Genomic DNA, 12,196 nt, shown 5'->3' on the forward strand with positions numbered 1-12,196 from the left:
GCAGTGGGGCCGAGCACAGCCCATCATTCTCAATTAGAATCACTATAATTTTATTGAAACACAGGAGAGAAGAAAAACCCGATTTTGTCATCTAACCGTACCTGTGTATTTTCTTTTTTCAGTGCGAGTTGGATGTATCCTTTTGCTGACAGTTATTTGTAGTTGACTGCGTATCAGAGTTACTACTTTAACACTTAGCTTCCCATGGCAAATATTCACCGACAGTAATAGGGACTGCATAATCTAGCAGCAAGAAAGCACTCGGTTCTGAAAATGATCAAAAGTGCATAACGGTTTTTAAAATATCTGCCAGCTTCTTCAATGAGGTTGAATATTATATGACAGCTGTTACTCACGGTGTAGTGAAATGTGGGTACTCAACACACACAGTTTACATCTCCCCAGGTCGAATATGTCCAACGTCCCTAGAGGATGGACGGTGATTGTTCCCCAGCTGTGCTGCTTCTGATCAGCTGGCACTTGTAGCTGACAATGATAGCCGAGCAACAATTCTCTCCCATTTGTTTTAGCAGCAACACTGAGAAAGGGAATCAAACTTGTGTCTATCCACATTGTGCCCCAACACCCTACATCACTTTACCATCTAAGTAGATGATTATCCTTTATTTATACTAACATATTGTTTCAGTAACCTTAATAAAAAAACACATCAAACAGAGGAAACAAGGCAGCAAAAGATTTTCCTCTGTAGCCACTTCACTGATGTCCTTTTAGGTATTGTGACCCAAGTGGGTTCAGTATTCTAAGTGCAATCTTACCCACATAATAAACATAGTAGGTGTATGCTGAATCCTAATATTCAGGCTTTCTTGTCAATTGATGTCTCACAATATATAAATATTTTCAAGGATCAAGCAATAATCAGTACCAAATATTTTTCATACTTTCTTTCCATCAATGTACAATTATTATTTGTGGAACCACACTAAGTGTCTTTTTGAACCGTGTATTTATCCACATTAAATACTACTTGTGAGTAGTATTTATCCCAGAAACTGTTTTTTGCCCCTTAAGGATAATACTCCTTTTTCCCAGTTGGATCTCTGTGCCATTAGGCATCCATGGCTGAAAGTGCAAATCTGGCGAGTTGCTCCTTTCTCTTTGCGCAAGTGGCTCCGAAACCATCCCAGGCCATACATGAGAGTAGTTGCCTTGACATTTCCTTTCTGCGAGGGAATACCTGACCTGCATTCACTGTTTCCTCACAACAATGTAACTGAGACCGGGAAATTAGTGGGTGGAACTACCAACACAAGCATATATCCCACTTATCCTTGGCATTATGCTTGGTGCTCCAATGTGGTGTGCCAGTATGGCAGAAACAGATTTAAGTGTTATATCAATGGCGATAACAAGTCCGTGTCACATACACAACCAATATACATTACCCTGATACAATGTTAGGTTAAAATTAAAGGATTCAAAAACTGCATTAAAATCTGCTGAAATGCAGGGATGTCCTTGTTTATATTGGTCTTCTTCAGTGAAGACTAATCTTCTGTGCATATGCTAACAATCATTTTCACAGTGAACAGTATCATATTTTCCAACTGACATTGTTAGAAGTAATTTATGCAAACCAATCTGCATTTCAAAATGCTTTGTTTTTGAGATACAAAGTACCGTTTACAGTTACATTCTATAATTCAGAAATAAGATAATTACCTCAGAATTAAATGCTTCTGTTCTATGACATATTTTCTCAAACTAGTTACCATTTTCTTTAACATTTGAATTATTCAGATCATGTTTAATTTAGACAAAGTCCACGTCATCTTGGATGAAATGATTTTGAATGGTCGTGTTGTGGAGACAAACAAAAGTAGAATCCTTGCCCCTCTGCTTGCACTTGACAAAGTGACTGAAGGCTAAAACAAAGGAAGGTGCAAATTGCTCAAAGGCTACTCCATTCACAATGTTCTTTTCTAATATGAAAAATACTGCCTTATGGATTGCTCTGGATGTCCTGACTTTTATCATAATGAACAAGTTTCTCATGCTCCTTATATAAAAAAATACTTTCTATAGAAAACACAGCTTCAATGCATCAGGATTATTATCCTTATAAAGCTCAGGATTCTGAAGGACGTTCAGTATTCTTATTGTCGATCAAGAGCTCCACAATTCCAATTGAATGTAACAATTCTTATTTCAGTTGGTTTAAAGAATTGTTGAGGTGCATGAAGTTTACTAACAGGTGAAAACATTCAATTTGAAATCTTGTTTGTGATGATAGTATTAGAGATGGTCCAATTCATTTCTGTAATTACATTGTTTACTGCTGCTAGGTGTATACTTTGCCTTGACTAGTTTTTAAACCATCTTTACAGTCATCTGTTATTTAACAGTCTGTTAAATTGTAGCAAGTCAAAAGTAACGAGAACATAAAATACTTTATTTACATTTCTGGCAGTTTTCCATTGCAATGGGAAGTGTGCTGGAAATTGTGGAACAGAACATTCTTATTGATTTCACTGAGCTGCTCATTGATGATTAACATGCTGAAAAAAATAGGTATTCACTCAGTAGAAATTAACTGGATACTGAAAACATCCATTATCTTTAATACAATTCATTATCATTGATTTCATCGTGACAGCTTTCAATTAGATTGACTCTCACCTGAAAATTTGAAGATAACAGGCTGGGTCCATTTGTCAAGAAAAATATTTTAAAAGGTCCCAAAACATCAACTGTATTCTCTTGATAGATGCTGCCTGACCTGCTGAGTGTTTCCTGTCTTGGTTTCAGATTCCAGCATCTGCAGTATTTTGCTTTTTGTTCAAAATATTTTAACATTCTACCTTGGCTCAGTGGTAGCACTCATGCCTCTGAATCAGAGTCCAGAGACTTGAGCACAAAATGTAGGCTGGCACTTCTGTGCAGTACTGAGGGAGTGCTGCACTGTTGGAGGTGCTATCTTTTGAATGAGACTTTAAACCGAGGCCCCATCCGCCCTCTCAGATGGACGTAAAAGATCCCACGACACTATTCAAAGAAGAGCAGAGGACTTCTCCCAATGTCCTGGCCAATATTTATCCCTCAATCAACATCACAAACAGATTATCTGGTGATTTATCTCATTGCTGTTTGTGGGACCTTAGCTGCTGCATTTCTGACATTACAACAGTAACTACAATAGTAACTACACTTCAAAAGTACTTAATTGGCTGTAAACCGCTATGGGACGTCCTGAGGTTGTGAAAGGCACGATATAAATGTGTCTTTCTTTCTTTCAAACAGACTAGAAGGACCTAGGTTTGATTCCTGGAATCTGAATTAGTTGGTCTCAGCTTGGGTGGCAGTAAAGGTACTGCAGTAAAGGTACTGCAACTGGCATCAGCACCTCTGTGCCAGGGAGGGGAGGAAATAGATAATGTTACTGCTCCATTCCTGAGCCGTATCCAGAGATTCTAGCTGGAAGGTGCATGTTAGACATCAGATGAGGCCAGGGTTGGGCTCTGCTGTGATGCCCTCCAAATTACATTACTGCTCAACAAGTACTGCTGATTGACCTCTTCTTCTTAAAGTTCATCCATATTGCAAGATCACTGGTGAGCAAGACCATACATAGCCTATGCTAGCTCATCGATCCAGCTGTTTATTAAATGATACTAGGGTTTTTGCCCTCACTCTGCATGGCCATTGCACATGTTGATGATTTGGTGTTTGAAAAAGAATTTCCTGATGTCAGTCCTAAATGTCCTAGTATGAACTTGTGCTCTATCGTCAATCACTTAATTTGAAGTAATGGGTTATGAGGTTCCCTCTCATTCATCTACTTTCAAGGCTGACAAGCCCAAGTTTCTCCAGTGTTTTCAGATCACAACGAAATACTCTTAACACCAAGGGTCAGTCCTGTGACACTCTTCTGCACTGTCTCCAGGGCTTGAATGCCCTCCCTTATGTCTTTGTGACCAGAAGTGAACAGAGTACTCAAGGTTAACTGACCAGAACACCAGTTTAAGCATGACTTCCTCAGATTTTTCCTTTAATGATACTGTATAGCCAAGCTAGGAAACATTCTATTTGATTTGTTGGTTGCTATTACACACTAATTGTATATTTTGAGTGCCAACTCTACAAATAACTCGATGTCTTCAACCTACACATTCAGTATTTCATCATTCCATGGAGTACAGAGTCCATTTTTTCTTTCGATTATATGTTACATATTGACTTATTTCTTACTTCAGATAGATACTTGCATTAGCAAAATATATCACCGTCTCAAAAGCCCAGATCTCTGGATAGCACAGTTGAAAATACAGTTCAGGACACGGTATTCATTAGTATCAAACTTCAAAATAAAGGTGTGTAATATATTAAGGCAGCTCAGTAACATAGCATATTGGTGCATAACACATGGGGAAATTCCAGATGTTGACTTGGCCAATAGAGGCTGAAATCAAATGGAAGTGAAGTGTTTCCCCACGGAAATTATTATTTGGCCAGTCGTATGTCTGTTATACGAGGAAACCTCTTGAGTTTCGAGACTTTTTGACACATGAGAAATCCACACAAGTAAAAAGTTTCTGTTTTCTTGATTTGAAATGAACATTCTCTCCTCATAAGGAGACACTTTGTTTACCTAAGCCAGGAGAACCTAGGTAGAGGTTGGCAAAGAGCCAAACTTGAGACCCTACCCTACAACATTGCTTTCAGTGTTATTGGAAGTCAAATGGGAAGAATCTCAACCACTAATGACAGGTACCTCTCCAGGCACCACAAATAAGCTAGGTTGGCGAGACAATCATTAACAGTTCCCTGCAGACCTGCCTGGCTAGGGTATTGAATTACATAGCTTCTGAGCTGATATAGTTCCAATCACCCTGCACTAGGCATGCAAGCATTTTATCTTTGACCCAACCCTACAGAAATTGCTTATTCCCCTTGCCTCTTCCAATGAGGGTGCCAACAATTGGTCAGAAGGTTGATGGCACACCCATATTTTGTGGATATGTGCTGTTTATCGTGCCCTCTCGGAACTTCCTGACTGGTATCTGTTGCCCAAAACTGACATTAACAACAATTTATATTTATGTAGAGCCTTTAACATAGTAAAATGTCCCAAGGTGCTTCACAGGAGCGTTATCTTACGCAATAAATTTTGTTTGATATCAGGACAGGTGACCAAAAACTTGGTGAAAGAGGTAGGTTTTAAGGAGCGTCTTAAAGGAGGAGAGACAGTGAAATTCAGGGAGAGAATTCCAGAGCTCACAAACTAGGCAGCTGAAAGTACGGCCACCAATGGTGGAGCAATTAAAATCATGGATGCACAAGAGGCCAAAATTGGAAGAGCACAGATCTGGGAGAGTTGTAGGGCTGGAGGTGGTTACAGAGATAAGGAGGGCCGAGGCCATGCAGAGATTTGAAAACAAAGATGAGAATTTTAAAAATCGAGGCATTGCCAGACTGGGAGCCAAAATAGGTCAGCAAGCACAGGGCTGATGGGTGAATGGGACTTGGTAAGAGTTAAGATATGGGCAGCAAAGTTTTGGACGAGTTCAAGCTTATGGAGGGTGGAAGATGGGAGGCCAGCCAGGAGAGCATTGGAATACTCAAGTCCAGAAGTAACAAAGGCATGGATGAGGGTTTCAGCAGCAGATGAGCGATGTTGTGAAGGTGGAAGTAGGCGGTCTTGGTGATGGAGCGGATATGTGGTTGGAAGCTCATAGGATGCCACAGTTACAAACGGTCTGGTTCAGCCTCAGACAGTGGCCAGGGAATGCAGTTTGTGGCGGGGACCGAAGACAATGGCTTCAGTTTTCCCAATATATAGTTGGAGGAAATTTCTGCTCATCCAGTGTTGGATGTCAGACAAGCAGTGTGACAAATCAGAGGCAGTGGAGGAGTCGAGGGAGGTGGTGGTGAGGTACAGCTGGGTGTCGTCAGCGTACACGTGGAATCTGAAGTTGACCAGCTGGTTGAATGGAGTTTCAGCAGCAACTGCTTTCCCCTCTAAACCAAACAAGGTTGACAGACTCAACCTTCAAGTAATGCCTTCCAGCAGCTGTTGTCTTAAGTCCCATCAGCAGTTTCCTCATGAGCTACATGACAAAACATCTGCCTCCAGCTTGGTGTATGGAACTACAAAGAACAGCTGAGATGTCCATGTCAAATGCTGTGACCTAGGCTTATTTATCACTAACCATTTAATCCAGGCCCTCATATAGTGAGGCTTTGCCAAAGATATGGGGCTACCATGAGGCAGATTCCTATTCCAGGGTGGTCAATGACAGGTCGGGTTAGGCCAAATCCTGTATACTTGCAACAGTTTCCCATTCTTGCCATAAATCCACCACATCCTTGATCAGGTACATGGGTTGAAGGATGCCCTTCTCTTGCATGTCTAGGAATTCTGAACCATAAATAAGAACTGCTTGAGCTCATGTCTTGTACATCACAAGCTTAAGCTGTGAGGAGGACGCAAAGAGGCTGCAAAGGGACATACAGGTTAAGTGAGTGGGCAAGAAGGTGGCAGATGGAGTATAACGTGGGGAAATGTGAAATTATCCACTTTGGTCGGAATAGAAAAGTGGAATATTTTTGAAAACGGTGAGAGTCTAAGAAAAGTTGGTAATCAGAAGGATTTGGGTGTCCTTATACATGAATCACAGAAAGTTAAGATGCAGGTACAGCAAGCAATTAGGAAGGCAAATGGTATGTTAGCCTTTATTGCAAAGGGGTTGAAGGATAAGAGTAAAGAGGTCTTGCTGCAATTATATAAGGCTCTGGTGAGACCACACCTACAGTACTGTGTACAGTTTTGGTCTCCTTACCTAAGAAAGGATATACTTGCCTTAGAGGGAGGTGCAACGAAGGTTCACTAGATTGACTCCTGGGATGAAAGGGTTGTCCTATGAGGAAAGATTGAGCAGAATGGGCCTATATTTTCTGGAGTTTAGAAGAACAAGAGGTGATCTCATTGAAACATATAAGATTCTAAGATGCTGAGAGGCTGTTTCCCCTGGCTGGAGAGTCCAGAACTAGGGGTCAGAGTCTCAAGATAAGGGGTCGGCCATTTAGGACCAAGATGAGTAAAAATGTCTTCACTCAGGGAGTTGTAAATCTTTCACATTCTCTACCCCAGAGGGCTGTGGATGCTCAGTCGTTGAGTATGTTCAAGACTGCGATCGATAGATTTTTGGACACTAAGGGAATCAAGGGATATGGGGATAGGGCGGGAAAGTGGAGTTAAGGAAGATCAGCCATGATCTTATTAAATGGTGGAGCAGGCATGAGAGGTCGTATGGCTACACTTGTTCCTATTTCTTATGGTCTTAAACTGCAGTGGGAATTTAGTGACATCGAAGACATAAGACCAGAGCACCCCATGCTACTTCTTGGTGTGGTCCTAATGAATTGTGACTGAACTAAAGTTAGCATTCACCAGAACTCCCAGACATCAATATGAATCAAAAATTGGAATAAATGGCTTGTGAATTTATATCATCAAGATCCCCTCTTATGCAGTGCAAAGCCAAAATTCTGCATCTGCTAACAATACATCTGCAAAAACTGCTGTAATTCTTTCAAAAATGCCTGGAAGAGAGGCTCAAATGATCCTTACAATTGAACATGCTGAAGGAGAATGGTAACAGTGGAGAACATTGCCTCAGTACTCGAGAGGCGTGCTCAGGAACGTGGAGTTGGAGTACATATTCTGGATAAAATGCAAGTTGAGGCCATGTACTCCCATAGCTACCAACTTTTATTTTCTTGAGGGCACCAGGTCACAACAACAACTTACATTTATGTAACGCCTTTAACATAGCAAAACGTCCCAAGGTGCTTCACAGAAGCGTTAAACAAAATTTGACACCGAGTAACTTAAGGAGATATTAGGACGGGTGACCAAAAGCTCGGACAAAGAGGTGGGTTTTAAGGAGCGTCTTAAAAGAGAGAGAGAGGCGCAGAGAGGTTTAGGGAGAGAATTCCAGAGCTTAAGGCCCAGGCAGCTGAAGGCACGGCCGCCAATGGTGGCGGGATTAAAATTGGGGATGTGCAAGAGACCAGAATTGGAGGAGCGCAGAGATCTTGGAGGGTTGTAGGAGACTATAGAGTTGGGGAGGGGCAAGGCCATGGAGGGATTTGAAAACAAGGATGAGAATTTTAAAATAGAGGCATTGCCGGACCCGGGGACAATGTAGGTCAGCGAGCACAGGGGTGGTGGATGAACTGGACTGGATGCGAGTTAGGATACGAGCAGCAAAGCTTTATGAAAGTCGATGAAAGCAATGTCAGTAGGTTTCCCGAGCCTCGCGACATTTCCCTGATCTTCTATCAAGCTAGACAGGGAGGTGAAATCAGAGTGCAAATCAACCTATGTTGTTCTCATACACCCCCTGGTGGTGATGTTATAACATAGATGGAGATTTATTTGTTAGGGATTAGAACAAGTCACCTATCTGCACTCAATTAGGTATTGGTGTGCACTTTGTTGGGGGTGGTGGTGGGGGGAGGGGGTGCAGGGTCTAGTACAGGGAGACCTAAAAAGGAGAGAAAAAAAGTTTACTACCCCAGTAATACACAAGACATTGGCAACATGTTAGCACTATGCTGTTATATTAAAGCTATTGCTGCACCATTACCTTTGGCAAGTTCCTGTTCATATTGAACTCCTTGGGCAGAATCTCTGCCAATGTTACTATACAACACAAAAAGAAACATATCCCAAAATAGTCTTTTAAATATTTTATATAAATATGTAGTATATTTGGCACATTCCAAGGTTCAGCTGACATTTGCTCTTAGTTTTAAATATGCAAACCTCTCAATATGTTGTATTGTGTGTTTGACATTCGATTGCAACACAGCCACTCTGTTCATATTTTGAAAACAGTAATTCGACTATTAGTTCCAATAACATGTACAAACATTGCATTATTATTTCTTGCCTTATGCAGATTGTGTGTTCTTTTATAAACCATCTTTGCTCAAGGTTTATTAACATTCCTGTTTTCATAGGCAGGAAACATTGCTAACATTTATAACTGACAGTGGAAATCTTGGATTTTACAAAGTCATGTAATCCAGCATAGGATTTCCTAAATTATTCATGATAGCCACAAGTTCCCCAGTTGTCGCTTCACTGTAGGACCCCCGACCAACATTTCTGTTTACATAAAATAATTTAACACCTGTTCAACAGAAACTATCGTGCATCCATGAGATCACTAAGCCTATAGTTGCTGTCTCTATGACCAATTTTCCAGTCAAATTGTAACAGCTTTCATTTAGTTTAATTTGTAGGCCTTTAGGAGCCCCCTTCCCTGTCACTATGGACTTTGTGGACCCTCAGAAATGCCCAGACTTTTATAGAATACATCATATTTTGCCAGTTATGTATTAGGGCCTTTCCCAACACATTTTCCTCAGGTAAACTGCACATCAACAATTTGCAAAAGAAGATTTTCTTTAACTGAAAACTGCATCTTTCACTATGCTACAAGGTTACTGCAGCCCAGGTATAAAAATTAACCCTAATCACAGTAAATTGCATACTTGAGATTATAGGTTGCCCACAATATCTCCTATCAAACCAGAAAAAAATCATAATGCAAGGCTGCTTTTTATACAGGCTAACCTGTTGACCAGGTTTATTTACAAATAAAATGATTTACAGTGGCAGAAACATGGACAATATACTATACAGCACAATTGGTAATTTAAAATACACACAACTTGGAAGACAGTCTAAAAGAGACCATTGTTCTTCTTGTTCCTCCTTTTGAAAAGAGATGGGCCCAGAATTTACAGCAGCAGAGTGGAAGCAGCTCCGAGGAAATTCCAGGCCCAAATCTCTATTGGCAATATGTAAGTAGCTGTTTATGGAATTCCATCACCATTGACGTGTATCGGCATGATGAACAGAACTGATGGGTTTTAAGGGGATTGTCACCTTGAAGTAAAGAAAATGTTACCAGTCTTAGCACCTTAGTAAACAATGATTGGTGGCTCGTAACAGTTGTATTTCCTCCCAGGGACAGTCCCACACCTCCACAAGAATATCTGAACACATGACAACAGTTAGAAATTACAGATGAGTCTGACAACGAATGCATGCTTTAGCATTTTAATCATGCTCTCCCCTCCCACCGCACCCCTCATCCAATCAAAGAAAGCTTTTATCTTGATTATTTTTTGATCAAAGTTTTCTTTACCTACAACATAGACAAATTATTTCCAAGCAGCAATTTCATGTTTCAATAAAACATGTGGAGTCCATCTTCGATCTTTAAATTAAGCTATATACACATGCAATCATATGTTGCTTTGATTTGCTCAGTTTTGCAAGTGGAAAAGAATACATTTGGGCATCAGGACAAATTCTTACCAAAGTGCAAAAGCAGTAATATATGAATAAATGTTTTTGTCCTTACATTTGTCCATCCCGGTCCATCACCGGCATCTCCACACTTGGTCAACAGAAATACAACTATAAAAGCAATATTTTTTTAAAAGATTGAAATCATTTTTCAAAAAAAAAAGCATAAAAAACATGTCCCACAGAATGATTGAAAACCTCTTCTGGATCCATATACACAAGCAATACAGGGTGATTGGACATAGTGGAAAAAAGTTACCATGTAGTCATTTACCACAATTGGAGTAATTTATTTACACCATCAACTAGCCAGTATGTCCTCAATATTGCAGCAAGTGTTTCCATCAAGGATGAAACCCTATTCTGGAAAATCCGGCACAGATACTACCAGAGGAGGGAGACCTAGTCAATAATAGGCAACACAAAGCTCAGTTCCTAAAATAGGTTTTTCTCAAAGGGTCATCAGGTTGTCCCCATGTTATTTATATTTTATTAAAACCTACTTCTGGGATCCTTACATATATATGTAAGGAATCTTACAACACCAGGTTATAGTCCAACAGTTTTATTTGAAAATCACAAGCTTTCAAAGGCTTTCTCCTTTGTCAGGTGAGTGTGGGATTCCATGGAAGGTACCGCATATACAGTCAGAGAACAATGCCTGGTGATTACAGATAATCTTTCCAACTGCCCGTTGTCAAGGCAATCAAAGGAGTCGAATAGTGTTCAGACAGAGAGACAGTACATACAGGACTACTGAATATACAAACCCAAAGACAGAGAGAGAGAGAGAGAGAGAAACATCCAAAAGGAAGAGAAAGAGAGAGAATGATCAGTTGTATTAAGAACAGATAACTTTTTTTTCCGCTGGTGGGGTTACGTGTAGCGTGACATAAACCCAAGATCCTGGTTGAGGCCGTCCTCATGGGTGCGGAACTTGGCTATCAATTTCTGCTCGATGATTTTGCGTTGTCGTGTGTCTCGAAGGCTGCCTTGGAGAACGCTTACCCGAAGGTCGGTGGCTGAATGTCCTTGACTGCTGAAGTGTTCCCCGACTAGGAGGGAACCCTCCTGTCTGGCGATTGTCGCGCGGTGTCCGTTCATCCGTTGTCGCAGTGTCTGCATGGTCTCGCCAATGTACCATGCTCCGGGGCATCCTTTCCTACAACGTATGAGGTAGACAACGTTGGCCGAGTCACAGGAGTATGAACCATGTACCTGGTGGGTGGTGTCCTCTCGTGTGATGGTGGTATCTGTGTCGATGATCTGGCATGTCTTGCAGAGGTTGCCGTGGCAGGATTGTGTGGTGTCGTGGACGCTGTTCTCCTGAAAGCTGGGTGATTTGCTGCGAACGATGGTTTGTTTGAGGTTGGGTGGCTGTTTGAAGGCGAGTAGTGGAGGCGTGGGGATGGCCTTAGCGAGGTGTTCGTCGTCATCGATGACATGTTGAAGGCTGCGGAGAACATAGCGTAGTTTCTCCGCTCCGGGGAAGTACTGGACGACGAAGGGTACTCTGTTGGTTGCATCCCATGTTTGTCTTCTGAGGAGGTCTATGCGATTTTTCGCTGTGGCCCGTCGGAACTGTCGATCGACGAGTCGAGCGTCATATCCCGTTCTTACGACGGCGTCTTTCAGCGTCTGTAGGTGTCCATCGTGTTCCTCCTCGTCTGAGCAGATCCTGTGTATTCGCAAGGCCTGTCCATAGGGGATGACCTCTTTGACGTGGTTAGGGTGGAAGCTGGAAAAGTGGAGCATCGTGAGGTTGTCCGTGGGCTTGCGGTAGAGTGAGGTGCTGAGGTGTCCGTCTTTGATGGAGATTTGTGTGTCCAAGAAAGAAACCGATTC

At 41.4% G+C, this 12,196-nt stretch overlaps 1 protein-coding gene across 5 annotated transcripts in view; it reads left to right on the plus strand.

Moving 5' to 3' along the window:
• The window catches only part of ap4s1 (adaptor related protein complex 4 subunit sigma 1), a 47,387-nt gene that overhangs the window by 19,972 nt on the left and 15,219 nt on the right, over window positions 1-12,196 (plus strand). For 2 of the 5 annotated variants that reach the window (XM_067991405.1, XM_067991406.1), the window contains one exon: window positions 9,763-9,840. The exons of 1 other annotated variant lie outside the window; for it this stretch is intronic. In XM_067991405.1, coding sequence (XP_067847506.1) covers window positions 9,763-9,840 — 78 coding nt within the window. Of the gene's footprint in view, window positions 1-122; window positions 135-1,764; window positions 4,179-9,762; window positions 9,841-12,196 lie in introns of those variants that run through there. 2 more of the 5 variants (XM_067991408.1, XM_067991409.1) reach the window with 2 other exon arrangements.

Source organism: Heptranchias perlo, chromosome 10 (genome assembly GCF_035084215.1).
Source record: "Heptranchias perlo isolate sHepPer1 chromosome 10, sHepPer1.hap1, whole genome shotgun sequence".
In the NCBI taxonomy this organism is placed as follows: domain Eukaryota; kingdom Metazoa; phylum Chordata; class Chondrichthyes; order Hexanchiformes; family Hexanchidae; genus Heptranchias; species Heptranchias perlo.